General features: G+C 35.1%; 1 protein-coding gene across 2 annotated transcripts in view; it reads right to left on the bottom strand.

Moving 5' to 3' along the window:
- The window catches only part of CFAP299 (cilia and flagella associated protein 299), a gene marked incomplete at its 5' end in the record, with an annotated part of 640,072 nt that overhangs the window by 384,624 nt on the left and 235,381 nt on the right, over nt 1-20,067 (bottom strand). For both annotated transcript variants that reach the window (XM_081232737.1, XM_081232738.1), the window contains one exon: nt 9,808-9,898. In XM_081232737.1, coding sequence (XP_081088863.1) covers nt 9,808-9,898 — 91 coding nt within the window. The remainder of the gene's footprint in view (nt 1-9,807; nt 9,899-20,067) is intronic.

Raw genomic sequence — 20,067 nt, 5'->3', positions numbered from 1 at the left:
CTTCTTGGATTGATCCCTTGATCATTATGTAGTGTCCTTCCTTGTCTCTTGTAACATTCTTTATTTTAGGGTCTATTTTATCTGATATGAGTATTGCTACTCCAGCTTTCTTTTGATTTCCATTTGCATGGAATATCTTTTTCCAACACCTCACTTTCAGTCTCTATGTGCCCCTAGGTCTGAAGTGGGTCTCTTGTAGACAGCATATATATGGGTCTTGTTTTTGTATTCATTCAGTGAGCCTGTGCCTTTTGGTTGGAGTATTTATTCCATTCATGTTTAAGGTAATTATTGATATGTATGTTCCTATTACCATTTTGTTAATTGTTTTGGATTTGTTTTTGTAGGTCTTTTTCATCTCTTGTGTTTCCCACTTAGAGAAGTTCCATTAGCATTTGTTGTAGAGCTGGTTTGGTGGGGCTGAATTCTCTTAGCTTTTGCTTGTCTGTAAAGCTTTTGATTTCTCCATCAAATCTGAATGAGATCCTTGCTGGGTAGAGTAATATTGGTTGTAGGTTCTTCCCTTTCATCATTTTAAATATGTCATGCTGCTCCCTTCTGGCTTTTAGGGTTTCCACTGAGAAATCAGCTGTTAACCTTAAGGGAGTTCCCTTGTATGTTATTTGTTGTTTTTGTCTTGTTGCTTTCAATAATTTTTGTCTTTAATTTTTGTGAATTTGATTACTATGTATCTCAGTGTGTTTCTCCTTGGTTTATCCTGCCTGGAACCCTCTGCACTTCCTAGACTTGGGTAGCTATTTCCTTTTCCATGTTAGGGAAATTTTCAACTATAATCTCTTCAAATATTCTCTTGGGTCCTCTCTCTCTCTCTTCCCCTTCTGGGACCCTTATAATGTGAGTGTTGTTGTGTTTAATGTTGTCCCAGAGGTCTCTTAGGCTGTCTTCATTTCTTTTCATTCTTTTTTCTTTATTCTGTTCTGCAGCAGTAAATTCCACCATTCTGTCTTCCAGGTTACTTATCCATTCTTCTGCCTCAGTTCTGCTATTGATTCCTTCTGGTGTATTTTTCATTTCAGTTATTATTTTGTCATCTCTGTTTGTTTGTTCTTTAATTCTTCTAGGTGTTTGTTCTCTAATTCTTCTAGGTCTTTGTTAAACATTTCTTGCATCTTCTCAATATTTGCTTCCATTCTTTTCCTGAGGTCCTGGATCATCTTCACTATCATTATTTTGAATTCTTTTTTCTGGAAGGTTGCCTATCTCCACTTCATTTGGTTGTTTTTCTGGGGTTTTATCTTGTTCCTTCATCTGGGACATAGCCTTCTGCATTTTCATCTTGTCTATCTTTGTGTGAAAGTGGGTTTTTTCCCACAGGCTGCAGGATTGTAGTTCTTCTTGCTTTTGCTGTCTGCCCTCTGGTGGATGAGACTATCTAAGAGGCTTGAGCAAGTTTCCTGATGGGAGGGACTGGTCAACATTATTTATTAAATACTTGTCATGTATCATGCAGTGTGCCAAGTGTTTAACCTTTATTTTCTTTTCAATACTCAATCATTATTAAGATGAGGGTACCCTTTTAATCTCTACATTACAGAGCAGGACATTGTGGTTTAGGGAAAACTACCATAGTCCTTTAGAAATTTGTAATACTGGGTAAATAGTAAATCTGGAACTTTAGACTAGTTACTGTCTACTGAAAGTTCTATGCTCTTAGCCACTGAACTACACTAAATCCTCTAAAGCCAGGATCACACTTCTCTTCCCATAAATAAAATTATCATCAGCTGTTTATATGCTCCATTGAATCCCTCAAACAGAAATGCATAAACAGTATTCAAAACTTCCTCTCACCATTTCCTTATCAAAAAACAAAGTTATGTCCTGAATTACACAAATCCATCCTTTCCCACCACTCATTCTGTCATTTCTTTATCCCAGCCTTTTATTATCTATCTGAAATGTTACAGTGGCTGCTCAGGTGATCTCTCTGTCTCATATCTCATCTCCTATCTCTACAGACACATGCTTTTCCTTACATCCTGTCCCCGATGTACTGTTAAAATACACATTGGATCACATGGACCATTTGTCTAAATTCTTTCATGGATAGCCATCATCTTCAGGGCATTACCCACGCTACTGAGCACAGCACAACAGAGCCCTCCAAGCTGGCTGTCACCCACCACTTTGGTTTTCTTGCCACTCTCCCACATTTATTTGAAACATATTTACCAGGTAGAGTTGACCATGTTTTGTCACCAACTGGGTGTGATAACTGAGGAATAGATGAGGAACAGAATTTTCATTTAGCTATAGATTAAATGTAAGTATCTGAGGTATAGCAATGTGGAGATAAACACTGGAATAGAGTTTAGAGCTTCTTCCCCAGCTCTCTATTTAACATCTCAACAACTTCTTTCGTCAAAGACAACTCACACTCAGTATGTCCAAAATCAGACCCATGATCTCTGTACCCCATTCCCCTATCTTTCACTGCCCCATGTCTCAAAGAGTAGCAGCACCTCCTATCCAGCTGTGAAGGCCAACTATCCATGGCCACTCTTTTTGCCTCAGCCCCCTCCTTAGCCATATCCTAACTGTCACCAATTCCTGTCCACTTTTCCTTCTAAATAACTCTCAAATCTTCTTTATCTTCCCTATCATCTTCCTGGTCCAGGCTACCATTCATCTTCTCTTATCAGATCTTGCAATGCATTTATTGCTTTATGCTTTCTATAAATTATTCTCTATATTGATAGCACACTGATCCTTTTTGTCTAAAAATCTGATCATATCATCTCTCAGCCTACTTAAATGCAATCAGAACTTTTTGTGTTTTTCATTCATAGCACTTTTCACAGTTGCAATTTTGCTTTATCTGTATGTTTACTTGATCATACACTTTCTTTTCCAAGAAACTCTAAGCTCTGTAAGGCACTTGCCATCCACTGTATCCTCAGAAGCTCATACAACGCCTTGCACAGAGCCAGTTATCACCATTTACTAAATAAGTGAATAAATTAATAAATAGATGGACAGCAAAGAGCTAAACCTCTGCTTTGGTAGCAAGAAGCTTACAGTTAGTGAGTTCATGTGTCTGGGTGATTCACCAAGGGAAAATGTGTATAGTGGAAGAGATGCAGGTCAAATGGAGGTATATGGTGGTCAGCCCAAGAAAGAGACTGAGATCAAAATCAGAAGAAAGTTGGAAAACTGTAAGATAATCATGTCATAGACACCAAGATAGAAGAGAAAAAAAAAGATTAATCAGCTATATAAAAAACTCAGAGCAGTTTAGAAAGAAATTGGATACTATTGTCTCAGAAGAACTCATTTTACCTCTTCACTCTGTTGTCTATCTAGTATTTTCTTTATACAATCATCACATCTTGACCTCAAATATTTTTCTTAGTCTCTATCATGTACATGAAATGCCCTCAGCATGTAACATCTTCATTCAAGCATCCTCTGTAATTCAACCATTTCTATTAAGACATTTCTGGAAATTGTAAAAAAAAAAAAATCACCTTTAATCTCACTCTCATTTAAAGATTTAATTATTTAACATTTCCACTGATTTTTCTGAGAAAATGCATTTTGCACTATCTCATATGTTCACACAATATGTTCAGTTCTCTGTGAACTTTTTAATGTCCACTAGCATCACTATGATTTGCCTCCAATCTGAGTTTCTGGGTATCTAGAACCAGACCTGTTTAACATGCTTTTCCAAGCACTTGTTATAAACATACACTTAATAAATGTATCCTTGTGGTGGCAGTGTTAAACACTTCAGAGCATGAGCAATCAGAAAACTACACTTTCCCAGGAAACAATAAATCTGCTTACCAATGAGAAGAAAATGGTTAGTCATTTTAGTCTTTTAAAAAGTTTTAAATCTGGAATACATGAGTCATGAGGTAGAAATGTTTTCTTACATGAATAGCTCACATTTAAAATAAAATTAAATAGTTATATTACTAGGAAAAAATACTTATTGTAGCTGTCATTTGAAGTACTACACAATTAATCCTTTCAAACATTTTTGTACATGAATTACACATAAGCCTCAATGTTTTGTCTAAACAAAATGCATGGAGCATCATAGTAATTTAAAACAGAGTATTTTGGAAAAGATGTAAAAAAAGAAATGTGTGCTTATACATACATACATACATATATATATATATATATATATATATATATATATATATATATATATATATATATGCTTATATATAGTGCTTGTATATGTGTGTATATATGCGTATATATACATATTCATATATTATACATACACATTATTTTGTATACATTATATAAAAAATTCAGAGGCAATCATGAAATAATACTAATTCTTGAATTAAGTTGAGTTACCTCTGGCTTACTACAAGCTTCTTAAAAAAGGGACTTATCTAAACAATATATATATGTAGAACATCTGACCCACTGAGCCACTGAAAGCTTTAAAGGAAGTACATTTTCAAGACTTTTTATTCTTTAAATAACAGCTATATAAATTTCTAATTTTCATAAAACCCTATTCTCTCCCAGGGCATAGCCCAAGACTACACACCCAAGCAGCAGCTTTGTGGGAATGGTATAAATGTATATAATAAGCAAATAATCCTATAACTTACACATTGAAAATATTAGGGTGGAGGCCCCTGGAGATGGGGGGACAGAGAGGAGTGCTGTTTTCCTAAGCTCCAGGCTCTATAGAAGAGTAAATTCAAAGCCTAAGTGGAGAAAACTAATAAATCACATTTGCAATTAGTTGACCAGAGGGAGAAAGAGGACACTCAGAACAAGATCCAATTACACTAAATAGCATTTGAAACCTGGCTTCACCAATTTAAAAATAAAATAAAAAGTTATGAGTGTGGGAAAGTAAAGCTAATCTTCTTCTAACTTCCTAGCTACATTTAAAGAAAATTACCTAGGAAAATTGCTATGAAATTAGCCTTCAAACCTTATTAGGCCATGCAGGTCAAGTCAACTACGTCAGTTCTAAAACTCTAACATAATTTTTTCTCGTATGTACTTTCAATAAGATGAAACAAAAAGAGTAGCAAATGTGCCTCTGGCTTGAAGTTCTCCATTTATTTTGACCCTACACATGATGTAGAGAAATCTCAATGCTCAGGAAATAGTCATTTCCCTCAGAGAGTTCAGACCTCATAAAATTCACATGTAATTTCTGCTGACAGTGAATTAATATAGATTCAAATCTCATGAATATTGTATATTTTATAGGACTACTTTTTAAAAAGCATATCCAGTTAGTAAATGGCTTTTAAAATAAGCCCATGATCCTAATAATTAGATCTTTCTAAAATATGTTGTATTCTGTTGTAAATTGTTTGCTCTAAAACTATTTGGAGTCTTCATTAAGACAAGACTAGGACATAGAAAATTAAGCCTTAAATGCCACCCTTGATACAATGATTTGTAGTCTGCTGATTATAATAGTATCACAAATTCAAAGGCCCAAATAAATGACCAGATGTTATTTTCAAAGTCAGCAAACAAGCTATGAATCTAAAAAAGACGCTTGTTTCCAAATCAATGACAACCTACCCAACATTAAATGACTCAAAAAAAAGTTAAATTTATGATACTTTCTAAGGGGAAAAAAAAACATAGCGATGTAATTAAAGGTCGTTTGGAGCAGCAATGTAGAAAAAAATAGATAAACTCAGAGCAGAGCTATCTCATCTTCCCAAATCTAAATCCACCAACCTACTTAGCAGATGTGCCTATATACTCTTTCTTCCCTCCTGCTAGTGGGTTCTGCCCCTCTCAGAGACAAACCCTTTCCTGGTGCTCTGAACCCCAGCAAAGATCCCCTTTGTCCACTGTGCCATCAATATCCCTCTCTCTACTGGGTCATTCCTGTTAACATAAACTTGGTTAATATTATCCATCTTAAAACAAACTTCCTAGACCCCCAGCCCTGTACCAACTGTCATTCAAGGTCTATGTTAGACTTCACTGCAAAAATCCTCAAAAACAGTTGACCTCCTTATCTTCACTTACACACTTTCTTCTTTTCTATACATACTCCAACGAGACATTTAACCACAGCCCTCCACTGAAACAGCCCTCATCAACATACTCAATGATACTTACCTAGCCAAAAACAATAGCAAACTTTTCATCATCTGTATGCCCCCCCACAAAAGATATGTTGAGATCTTAACACTTGGTACCTGTGAAAATAACCTTACTTGGAAATAGGCTCTTTGTAGGTGTAATGGAATTAATATTAAGTGGTATTCAACCAGGGGAGGGGGAGCTAATCAAATGACTGGTGTCTTTATAAGAAAAGAAGACAGAGACACAGATACATAAGGAGAATGCCATGTGATGATGGAGGCAGAGGTTAGAGTGATGTATCTACAAACCAAAGAACACCAATGACTCTCAGACACACCAGAAGCTAAGGGAAAGGCATGGAATAGAGTCTCCCCTAGACGCTTCAGAATGGTTCTGCTGACACCTTGATTTCAGACTTCTGGCCTCCAGAAGAACTGTGAGAGAACAAATTTCTGCTGTTTCAAGCCACTCAGTTTGTGATAACTTGTTATGGCAGCCATGAGAAACTAATAGATCATCTTATTTAACCTCTCAGCAGCATTTGACATGGTGAGCATTCCTGCCTTTGAATTTTTTTTTCTTTTCCCATGTCTATAGCATGGCTCTCACCTGATTTTTCTCCTTTCTGTTACTTCTCAGGTTCCTTAGCTAGTTCTTTCACACATTTCAGATCTCTAAATGTTGGAGTGTACTAAAAATCTGTCATAGAGCCTCACTCTTTCTACCCACACTCTCTGCCTGGTAAACTTTTGCAAGCCCATGGCTTTATGTACCATTTAGATGTTGATAGCTTTCTAATTTATATCCTAGCCAAAACTTCTCCCAAGTTCGAAACCAATATATGTAAATAACCAATCAACTTCTCCACTTGGATATTTAATAGGCATCACAAAATTAATATAGCCCAAACAGAGCTATTTCATTATTGATTCCTGAAATAACTTTTCCTGTCACAGTAAGTGCCAACATCATCCCCACCTGTTCAAACTAAAAACCTAGAAGTCATCCTAATTTCCTCTTTTTAATATTCCACATCCAATCCATCAGTGAGTCCTGTCTGCTTTGCCTCCAAAACATAGACACAATTCAGTAACTTCCCTCCATCTCAACTACAACCATGCTGTTTTGAGAGTTTCATCTCCTGCTGGTTGATTACAAGAGCTCCCTAACTTATCTCCTTGCTTCTGGCTCTAGACTTCTTCACCACATTCTTCTACCCCACACAGCAACAATGAGATCAATCTTTCTAAAGTGTAAACCAGATCAGGTCACTTCTCTGCTAAAGATCATCTGTCCATCAACTTTCTATCACAATAATAAAAGAATACATATAAAAATTAAAAAAGAATAAAATCAAAATTCCTTAAAACCTACATGATCTGGCTGCTGACCTCCTCTCTGATTTCATCTGTCTTTCTACTTCCCTTCAATAGCTGCCTTCCAGCCATTCTGGTCTTCTTACCATCTCTTGAATATGCCATGATTGCTGTTATCTCAGGAGATTTTAATACCTGTTCCTTCTTCTTGGGATATCTCTCCCTCTCAAATATTTATCTCTTTGGGGTATCTCACCCTTCAAATTCCATGGCTATCTTCCTCATTTCATTCAAGTCTCAACAGGTATCACCTCCTTAAAGTAATTTTTCCTGTATACAGTAGATAAAGCAACCGACCACTGTCTATTCAATCTCTCTATATTACATATTCTAATTCAATGTTCTTCATAGCACCTATACAGAGCTGAAATTAATTGTTCCATTTTTATTTTGTTTACTAATTTTTTATCTCCCTCTCTAAAATATAAACACTTTAAGGTCATAGATTCTGCAGTGCCCCAGTGTCCCAGCGACTAAAACAGTTTCAGGCTTGAGCAGGTACACAAGAAATATATGTTGATTGATTGGAAAATGGATGGGAGTCGGCCAAGAAAATACACAGGTGTATCATTTAGGAGGCTGTTAGAGTAATCTATTTAAGATATGATGGGTGTTTGAATGTAGATAAATGATATTTGAGATGGTGAAAAGTGAAGCGATTTGACACATTTAGAAGAACTTAGTGGCTCATTTAACATGGGTGAAAGAGAATAAAGAGTTTATTATGGGACTTCCCCAGCAGGCCAGTGGTTAAGACTTCACCTCCAATGCAGGGGATGCAGGTTCGACCCCTGGTCAGGGAGCTAGATCCCATGTGCCTCGTGGCCAAAAAACCAAAACATAAAAAACAGAAGCAATATTGTAACAAATTCAATAAAGACTTTCAAAAAAGAAAGTTTATTATAACTGACATACTTTTGATGTGGGTAAATGAGTGGATGAGACCATCATTCATTGTTAAAGGAAATACCAATAGGATAGAAAGGTTAAAAAGACATTTTTGAGAGGAAGTACACCACTGCAGTAAAAAGAAAAACATGGGTCTAGCGCATCTAACGCTGTTTGTGTTTGTTGATGCTACTGTTTAACCATGGGCCATTTTTTTTTCAAACCTAAGAAAACTTATTTCTATCCTTCCTATGAATGGAATTTGTTCTGCCAAACTTTCTTTTCTTTTAAATGTGCATGTTCCCAAATACAACAGATCCCTTTTCAGTTCTTATCCTGCTTGTTCACTGATGATCGTTTGTTCCTTCTTGAAAGTCCTTACCATGGATTCCTATGTTACCACATTTTTCTGCCTTTCTTCCTACCTCTCTAGCTGCTCCTTCTATTAATGATCAGATAAATTCCAAACTTTTCTGTTGTGATTGACAAAGTCCTCTAAGTCTAGTCCCCACCCATATTTCCAACCTCACTCAGCCCACTTCCACCAAGAAACTTTCCCTGCTTTCAAGTCCAGGATCATTCTATACAATTCTCTAACGAAAGCATGTTTTTTTTTTCTTTATGAAGAACACTGAAGATTTTATCTGCATGTGAAATTTTCAAGGGACATGATAGTGAGAAAAATGCCAATTTTTTTATTGAGAAAACTTTGGTAAAAATAGACATCCTTATAACATAGTTATCTGTTGCTCAAAATTTTTCATTGTACTACTTCTGATTATTTTTCTGTAATTCACTATTACAGTTTCAGCATGAATATTTGTCTATTTTTATCCTTAACTTGGAACAGTTTGAGACTTACAGAAGACTGTTATCACCAATATTATATTAGCAAAGCATGAAAGCAAATATTCCAAATAATATTAGCAATTTTAAACATTTGATCTAGCACATATTTTAATAAAGCAAGAGCATGCTCTCCTTGTATGATTCAAAATCATATCTCTCCATTATGTGGTTTCTATCACACCTCCTCAGATAGGACGACGATAGGGCAGACTCTATCTTCTGTAGGTAGCGCGAATCAGGTAGGTGGGGAAAACCTTGGGGATGAGTGGATGACATGATTTGGAGAAGTGTAGTAGGAGTTTGGGTTGAAAAGAAGCATGAAGTTTCAACACAGGAGTAGCACAGAGTTGGAGATGACAACCAGTCTACCAAATACAGACATTTTCTTCACAGCAAATACATAGAATACTACTAATATTTTTCACCATTTGGCTACTTCTACAGATGTAAATTGGAATAAAATTTTTTCTACATATATTCTTATAATATATAAATAATAAAGAGCTATATTACATCCCTCATGAATTACCTTTCAGAGACAGTAGTAAAAGTTATATTCTTAACTAACTATACATTATATACTAACTGTGCATTTAAGGTATACATTTTTAGCCTTTGAATGAAATGTACTCACGCTTACTATTCCACTGCGATTGTCTTCTTCTCTCACTGCCAGAGCCTTCAGAAAATTATCATGTATGTCTTTACAAGCACTTGTTAATGTCCTATAAAAAGCAGGTACTCAGTTATAATATATTAGATAAACAAATATGTTGAAAATACTCTGGGTACAAAATGCAATGCTTCTTTATTCCAAGTGACAATCCCTTTAACACTAAAACTATATATACATATTATATGAAATCATTATAAACCATACACAATTATTATAATCAATTAGATTATTCAATTTAATTTCAGTTATACAGTCTTTATTTACAAATAATTGGAATCAAGTTTATAAATAATATCAATACTCACACCAGATACAGTTAATTCCATTTATGTGCCCATATTATTCTTTTTATTACGCCATGAAAATTCAATATATTTATTCCCCTCACTACAAAAAATAATTTTAAATTGCCTGTAATTTAAGTATAATTTATTAATTTAATATAAGAAAACTAAAATATTAGCCACTTAAGCCAATTCAGTTGCTGGAACAGAGCACTGTTTAAGTTTTATGAGTGGAGATAATCAAGGCAAGACAGGAAACTAGGTTATCTTTGCCAGATAAAAGAAAGCATTAAGAATTTAAGAGAGAAATGACTTTCTCTGGAAATAAATTTTAAAGAAAATTTATCACAGCGATCTTGATCAAGCAACACTGAACCACAAAATAAAGAGTGAGCTCAAGAGTGATTTGTGAAATAATAAGCATTTCTTTATTTAGCAATGTTCTATATATTCAACAAACATTTCTGTTGCATGTCTATTATGTACCAGGAACTGTACTAGGGACAAAGATGAATGAGACATAATTCCTGCTTTCAAGTTGCCTGTAGTCATGGAGGTGAACAGATACAGGAACATTATAATATCATACCATGTGATAAGTGTAATAATAGAGATATGGATGGATATTGAATCATAAGAGAAATATCTTACCTATTCAGGGAAAAGTCACTTAATCTTTTTTTTTTATTATTTTTCACACACACACTGTATTTCATTTTTACAAGAGATAAATAAGTCACTTAATAAGTTTTAAAGCCATCGTTGAACTAAATGTTAAAAGATGAGACAGCATTAGCCAGTTTGGGGCTGACGGTGATGGGAGAAGGAAAGAGTTATGAGTAACTTCAAAGGAATTAAAGAACAGAGATGAAACACTGCCAGGTGCCCTTGGGTAACTGCAAAACAGTCAGAAAGTAAGCACAGGAAGTGAAGGAGAAACCATACAATATTAATAAAAGCTAACATTTTTACAGACATACTGTTATAAATATTTAGTTAAGGCCATTCAGCTAATCGGAGCAGACCTGTTTTCAAACTCAGGCAGTCTAGTTCTAAAACTCATTCTCATAACCACTAGGCCATGCTGCCTTACCAGGAAGGCCTTGTATGCTACATTAAGGAGCTTGAGCCTTATCTTCTAGGAGATATTGAACCACAAGGGTCGTATGCAAGGAAATAAGATGGTCAATTTTGTGTTTCAGTAGTAGTATCCAGGCATTGTGATAAACATAGGCTGGAGGAGAGCCACACTGGAAAGATTAATTAGGGGGCTTTAGTAAGAGATGATGAAGACCTGAGTTAAAGCAGTGCTGCTAAGAATAAGAGGGGATAGATTAAGGAAATATTTAAGAGGGAAATAGACCTGGTGATTTCTTTTTGTAAAGAGTTAAAGAGAGATTACTACCAGGTTTCTTTAAATCAATATAGGCATGTACAATATGTAACCTACTGATAATTTTGTTGAACTATAAATTAAACTCGTTAAGTTGATCACAGCTTGTCAGCTTTTCCTTTTCTAGTTTTATGTGCCTTGGCTTATAGTATCAATATCAACTAATAATCAAAATATCTAAATATACATTAACTACTCATTGGTACCAATGCAGAGAATCAGAAGTTTGAGAAATTTCTCAATTTATTGTGCTATTCAAAAGTGAGTCTTTCATATTATAATACACTTATGCACTGCTCTGAAAATAAATCTCCAAAATATCAAATTTATTTTGTCAGAAGCTTGCCCAGAAAACACGCATTGTTTCTCTATTGCTCACAGGTTAATCTTTTCATCACTGGTCAGTTTCTACCTAATTTCCTGCTTATGGTCTATATTTAAAATCAGAATGAGTTAGAAATTCTTTGTGAAGTTTGAACAGAGAATTAGTTTTACAAGTTTATCAATCGGGACTGGTTAGGTTATGCTATAGTAACTAGTGGCCCAAATGTCTGTGGTTTATAATTACAAAGGATTATTTATCAATAATGCTATGCATCAATAGCAGGTTGATTGTGGCTCTTCATCTTGAAGGGATGAACTGGGAGGCTCATGAAATAGCCTCTATGTGAAACCTCTGTGGTTATTGTGCAGAGGGAACATGGTCACACGCTGGCTTTTAGAGCATCTGCTTGTAAGAGACTCATGTCATGTCCACTCACATTTGATTGGCCAAAGCAAGTGCCATGCCTGAAATCAATGGGATGGAAAAGTATAATACTGCCCAGGGAAGAGTAGCAAATATCTGTAAACAGTATCCTAGGTACCCCTTGCTTCTATAGCATAAGCAAACAAAGGCTGAGAGTACATAGCTCAGTAAACAAGAGCAATAAAGAAAACAATTTCTGAGTAAAATTTAAAGGTATACAAAATGTGTTAAATAATGTGGTTCATTGTAATTTAACCAAATAAAGATGCTTTTGGAAATTAAGTTCACTAATCTTAGCTCCAAAGCAGAATATTTTCCCACAGACCCACAAAACTTCTAAAAATTATAGGTGAAGGAATGAAATAGACTTTGGTATGTGGTCTTCTCTGATAGTCATAGACACCTGTTGGTTTTGCCTCCCTGACATCCCTTCCCACTTTTGATAACAGAACCTAATTTTTATTTGGAAAATGGTCCCTCCCACATTCTATGCTTTGGTAACAGAGTCATTTAAGGTACCCACTCACAACTCTTACCTCCTAAACCCCAGCGAATGAATATACCTCAAGCTTAACCAATATCACTTAACCTCAAGAGAACGTACATCATAAACAGAGACACAAGGATGAAAAGCAACTGGAATTGTAGTGAGTGTCCTTAATTCCTACTACATAACCTCATCATTCAACTTTTTCTTCAAATCTATGATAACCAGTGCTCCTCCAATAAATCTCATTTTTTATTTAGTTCATTAGAATTGCTTTCTATTGCTCACAACCAAAACCTATAATTGACATGATGGTTATCTAGCTAAGATACTGCAGAGCTCCTAAAGGTTTCCATATAGTAAGTCTACTCCCCACTCCTCCCACCTCCCCAAATACATCTTACTTTGCTGTAAATCTTTAGACCATTACAGATACGTTAAAGTCCAATTTGATCACCAACCCCAGCCTCAAAACACGAAAGGTAACCATCATTATCATTTCTGCATGCATCCTTCAAGGTTATTGTCTATTGCTTACGTATACACTTGTGTACCCATAAAAGCATATATAGTATCAGTTGGTGAGTTGTTCATTTTATCACATATTTTTCAACTTACTGTTTTGTTGCATTGTTGTTATTGTTCCTGGGAGTAGATGTTTATGAGAGTACCAAGGAAGATCAAAATTATTCCCAAGTTTATCAGACATGAAAAGTCAGAAGAATAGATTTCTAGGTACCATTCATTAGCAGGGAAGGAACTCCTAATATTCTGCCAGGCCTAGCTCACTTGCAAACAGCTGAGGTTTTTAGCAGGTATCTGGGCAGGGCAGGAAAAGGAAATAATTGCAGTAGAATTTTTGCTGTCCCTGGACACTTAATTTGACCCACACTGTTTTCCCTTTTTCCATAAAAATAAAACCCCGGTTTTCACCTGAGCATGTAGCTTCCTGGAATAAAGACTACATTTTCTAGGCATTTTTTGCAGCTACTTATGCCCATATGACTAATTTTTGCACAATGGTATCCAAGTGAAAATTACATACAACTTCTGTACTTAAAGGGGGTGGGTGCCATTTTGCCTGTAGTTGGAATGCCATATAATGACTGTAGCTCCAGCTGCCATCTTGACTTAAGTGGGAGGCCACTGTTATGGAGAAACAAGAGAAAGAAGGAGAGTCCCTGACACCGTGGAGGACCAACCCAGCCTTGATTGACACCATCTGTACATCTGGAATATGAGACTAAAAAGGGCTTATATTTGGTTTCAGCCACTGTCATTTTGTTTTTTTCTATTATTTTTAACTAAACTTAATCTAAACAGATATATTCACCATATGAAATTGCTCACCCTTCCAACAAAGATGCTGTTGTGGGATTGGTTTGGTTATCAAACTAGACTTTAACCTTATCCATAATATTCTGAGGATATCACAGGAGACTGTATTACTTATCTAATTAAAACGAATTGTTTTTTAAACAGTCAAAATGTTAAGTATTTTAAATGGAAGCATGAGATAATGGAAATTAAACTGAAATATAAGATGGGACATCAGTCTTTAATTCTTATCCATTTACCAACTGATTAGTCCAAGTAATCATGTTTTTCTGAACCTGGGTTTCATGATGGGCTAAATAATCTCTAAGCCCCCTAGCAGCTGTACAACTTGTAATGTAAAATGATCATACTCTATCATCAATCACCAAGCATCATTAATTTATAATCAGCTTAAGAAATGTGACTGTCACACTGACAATACATTAAGAGTATATTGTTCAAGTCTTACATACACAGACTTACATCATTTCTTATAACCTCTATGAGGAAGATAAAAGTATTTTTGTTATATAAATTGGGAACAGAGAGGATACGGTCTATAACCCCTAAGCTATTTGCAGCAGAGTAAAAAAAAAAGTTATATAAATAATCAATTATTATAACATGCTACATCTGAGAATCTGAAACTTCTCAGCAAGGAGAAATATTGGAAAAGAAAGGTAATACTGAGTGTGTGGTAAGGAATTCTTAAATCTTTAATGTGCATTACTCTTACTTAACTAGATTTATTTAACAGTCAGTGACCTGAGAAACCTTGCTTAAGTAAATATTACAAAAGGAGTTACTTCCTCAAGAAATGAAGTAGTTCTGTTACAAAATCTGAGGGTTATAAGTTTTATAAAGGCAAATACTCCATCTTTGTTGTTTACACTCTACCACACTTTCAAAATGGTGTAACAATCATATGGGTGAGTTAATTTTTACCAACCTTGTTTAATCATTAGCTAAACGTATTTATATAATTCTACATGAATGACTAAATATATTCTTAATCCTCAAAAATTAGGCTACTGGCTTTATGATTTAATTATGTTGCTTATATATCCCACATTCATATTTCATATTTCTAGAAGTTACATTCAACTCATTAGCATTCGGTTCAATATGTAATTCAACCTCTCTGTGCCTCAGTTTCTTTAAAAGGATTTTTAGTAACTCAGTTTGGAAAAATTAAATGGAGAGTATAGTAAAAAATAAAGTAAAAAATAGTAAATAAGTAAAAAAATTATTATAAAAACTCTATACTATTATCTTCTTAAAAACAAGCACACTTTTTATGAAAAAGTAGTTTTCATAAACAGTTTTATTTCCCATGATGAGTTTACTGACAAAACTATTTGTATGTATGTGTATTTATATGGTCTCAAATAATATAATTTTGATTTTTTAGAGGCCAAAATGGAAAAAATTGTTTGCAAAGTTGAAGAAAAATATTTAATTTTAGTTAAAATAATGTGTGAATTTTTAGATAAGTCATTTGAGTGTTTGAGTATGAAATAGGAAGGTATGTTTTTATAGTCCTTTATCATAGGGCATCTGTTGCTTTGTCAGAGAGTGATGATCTTGCACATTTTTTCCAGAACAACATGATACTTTTTGTTTTGTCCTTTACATAAATTGGGAGGAAAAAAAATCTTATTTTTCCCCCAATAAAATGTTTTATAAATATCTTTAAATTGGCAAATCTTCACATTCCTTTTCTTAATTTGTCATTGTATATTTGCTCTGTATTAATCAGCTCAGGCTGCCATAGTAAAATACCATAGTATTTTATTATGCCCACAGACTGGGTGGCCTCAATAACAGAAATTTATTTATCACAGTTCTGGACATTGGAAGTCTGAGGTCAGGGTACCAGCATGTTCTGTTTCTCTTTAGCTTGCATCTGGCTGCCTTCTCACTGTGTCCTCACATGGCAGAGAGAGAACAAGAGCAAACTCTCTGGTATCTCTTCTTATATGAGCACTAAACCCATCACGAAGGCCCCACCATCATAATCTCATCTAAACCCAACTACTTGCCAAAGGCCAGTCTACAAATACCATCCCAATGGGGGTTAGGGTTTCAGCATATGAATTTGGCAGGGTGGGAGTGGGATGAGAGGTGCACACTATTCTTTTCATAGCATATTCTTTCTCCCTTCAGAACTCATTTCCCACATTTTATTTTTTCTTGCAATATTGTCTTGCTTGCCTTATCACTTCTTTGGTACAATTTTGATATTTCAAATTTTCTTTTATCATGTGGGATAACTTAGCAAATTTTTACCTCTTGAGATATGCTAGATTAAGTTACTGCAGTCAGCTATTTGTTCCTCTCCAGCTATCCTTAGCAAGGTGCAAACAATTTCAAGCCAGATAACCACAGAAAAACTCCAAATGCCAGACCATAGGAATTTGCCTCAAATAGCATAGAGAAAAACTTCCTTTTCCTTATCTTGAATGTGAATTTAGATGAAACTAATACATGCATTATAGGACTATTTTAACTTTTATATGTGTGGAATATAACTAACATACATAAAAACAGCATAAAACGTAGTTAATCCGTTATGACAAAGCCAACCCCTGTAACTCATCACTTAGTCAAGAAATAGAACAATGATGACACTCCAGGACCCCCACTTACTCCTTCCTGCTCTCAACTCCATCTCCCACCACCATCATCACCACAGGTATCCACTTTCTTACTTTTATGAAATCCACTCCAATACTTTTCCCTTATCTGTCTTAAACTTTCATGATCATCATTATCTTTTATCACTTAAGTATGTATCCCCAAACAATATAGTTTAATTTGCCTGTTTTTGAACTTTCTACAAATGGGATCATGAAGTGTGTCTTTTTAACATACTGTTTCCTTCATTAATATTTTTGATGTACATTTTTGCATACATGCTGATGCATGGGGCTATACCTCACTTTCACTGAGTTCTTTTACATGAATATAAAATTATTTATTTATCCTTTTTATTAACATAGACCTCAAAGTTGTTTCTCGTTTGGGTGTATTATAAACAAGCTGCTAGAATTTCCTGTACATGTGTCCTGAGCATAAATTTCTCTAAGATATATAGCTAGCAATGGAACAGCTGTGTTGTAGGATATTTGTAACTTTAACTTTACAAAATAATGCCAGCTTCTTTCCAAAATGGTTGAACAAATTTACACTCCTACTACTAGAACATGAGAGTTCTCTTTGCTCCATATCATTCCCAAAATGTTGTATTTTAGGACTTTTTAATATTAAGCAACTCAGTGTATTTGTACTAGTATCTCATCATGCCTTTAATTTGCATTTCCTTGATTACTTTTATGTTTTGTATGTACCTACTTTTATGTCTGATTTGTATGTCCTCTGAATACCAGAATGAATACCAGAAATTGTGTACAAGGAAAAAAGCAACCACTGAACAGTTTCAAGTCCTTTCCTTTGAGCATAAATCCACCTTTAATACTGGAGGGATGATTTTTTGAAGATCCAAGAGGAAAAATATCGTGGAGCTAAATCCAATGTGTGGTTTTTGAGTCTTCTGTCTTTTTGTGTAAGCTATTCTTGGTGGCTTTTCTTTCTTTCTTTTCTTAAAATGTAATTGAAACAATGTTCCTTAGGAGTCAAATCAGTCAGGAATACATTTGGAGACATTTAAGGTTTAGGAACTTTTATACCATATACGGTGATTCCCACAGAATTTCCAGGAGGTCATCAATTTATATTGTAATAAATTTCAGAAAAGGAGACTACTTGAGAAATGAGATTCATTTATTGGTGAGAAGGAATGAGAATCAAATTTCCATTAAGAAGATGAATGGCACCACCTTCCGCACCCTTTTCTGTGTGAAAGAGTTTTTAAATTATCAAATGTACAGTAAAGCTATCAACATTTCTGGGAAAAAACTTCAACTGTCAGAAGCACACGGACGAAAGACAAGAAATGCTAACATGCACACTGGACAGCTGTTTCTTTTCATTTTCTATTTTGAGAAAAACCCAAGTGGGAGTCCTGAAAAATCTGCGGTATCTTACATCAGTCAAACTCCACTTTGCCTGGATGAAAATTTGTGCTTTTCTTTGAGGGAACAAAATGGTTTGGCTTCTGTGTGAGAAAGTGTCAATGAACTCCTCATTTTTTTGGTACATTTGGCAAGTTTCTCTAGTTAATTCTTAAATATGGTAGGTTAAGATGTTCTCACACTTTGAGGAGAAAAAAGTTGCTTAGAGAGAAAATAAATGCTCGTAGTTTCTGAACGTGTTTGCTTTTATTCTGTAAACACATTAATATATAACTTTGCTTTTACTCTCCTCTGGGAGGCAGCTAAATCTTTTTTCTGGTCTGAAGTATATTCCCTCATCTTCTGGTTATATTTATACAGTGAAAGCCAGTGAGAAAATAGAAGGCAAGGAAAGTAACCCCTGGTTTGATAATGCTTGCCTCCAAACTCCTCTCTATCTGTGGGAATCAGCCTTATTGCTCCAGAGAACGCTGAGGTTGTCATGCACATGAGGCTTTAGAAAGCTGAAGGTCTTGAGGTTCAACATCTTTATGCTATTTATAGCTAGTCTTTATGTGTGTGTCTCTTGTTAATAACTTTTGAAAGATTCTATATGAAGAGGAAGACAATTTGATACAATGAAATTCCAGGGGGCAATTCCTCACCAGAGAAAAGCAGTCTAAGCAGAAGCCCACACTGTATTTCTCAACAAATGTATGAGGCAGTAAGGTCTGTCATGTGGCAGGAATAGTGGACATATGGGTGCTCAGAGCAGAAGAGTATACAGACGAGGGGGGCGCTGTATGGGAGGAGAGGGGTATCCCATGTGGGACCCTGAGGAGAAAGATACCTAAAGAAGGCTGTTAGGAAGGCTTGCTGCCTGATGTCCTCTGTATGAACCCCTGTGTTAGCCCTTTAATAAAAGTTGCAGTACTGTGATGCAAGTCTGACCCTTAGTGATAAAGAGAGTTTAGAAAAGATGGGACAACATTAGAATGAGGAGACAGAAAGAGAGACCTCAACTGCTATGCTAAGGAAGGTTCAGCAAAGCTCTACGTATGTCCTTGAACCAAAGTCAGCAAATACAGAGTTACAGCCCCCAGAAATGGATCTGCCCTTAATATCCCTGCCACACTCAGTCACTGAGGGAAAGCAGCCTATGGGAGTTGTGGCCTGGGTGCAAATGCACAATACGTTTCAAAACCATCTGATGGGGCCCTCAGTTAATTACACTCCTTATGTGAGGTACACTCTCCTAACAACCACAATCTCCTTTCATCCAAAACAAAAATCCCGAGGTTCAAAATCACCAACACAATAATTCACTTGCTTTATCACAAATAGAGTCTCAAAATAAAATTGCCAACATTATCATCAACAATATGGTTTGAAAAAAAACTTTAAGACTTTTTGCAGATCTTTTTTTCCTTAGGGTATAATCCAGTAGGGATGCATGACCACATTACTGTGTTGTAAAGTTACCACACTTGAAAAACATCCCTTCTTTATAGCTATGATCCCAGCTAGATACATAATTAGGTTCACTTATTTAATTTTATTTCAGTTTTTAAGCTATTTTAAAATTTGCCTTATAATTATAGAAAATATTCTTAGAATTCTAAAGTCAAATCTACAATTTAGAGATTTAAAGAAGTCTAGCTTGTATCTCTCCCAGTTCCCTCTATCCTGTTCTATTCCCTCCCTTCTATATAGATCATCATTTTAAATAAAAAGATTAGCTTTATATTGCCTTTTTAACTGTTATTTTTTAAAATATAAGCATATCTATCTATCATCTGGCTAGCTAGCTCTATATTTATTTTGTAAATAGTAGCATCCTATACTCATTTATCTCAACCTTGCTTTTTCACTTTGCATTATATTCAGAGAATTATGCTATAGCAGTAAGAGACTTTTTCACTCCTATTTTAGTTGCATAGTACTCTATTATAATATAGTCACTTAGCTGCTTATGG

Source organism: Mesoplodon bidens, assembly GCF_964165515.1.
Source record: "Mesoplodon bidens genome assembly, chromosome: 1".
Taxonomy (NCBI): domain Eukaryota; kingdom Metazoa; phylum Chordata; class Mammalia; order Artiodactyla; family Ziphiidae; genus Mesoplodon; species Mesoplodon bidens.
Note: the sequence above shows the minus strand (reverse complement) of the source record. Positions and strands in the feature narration are given on the sequence as shown.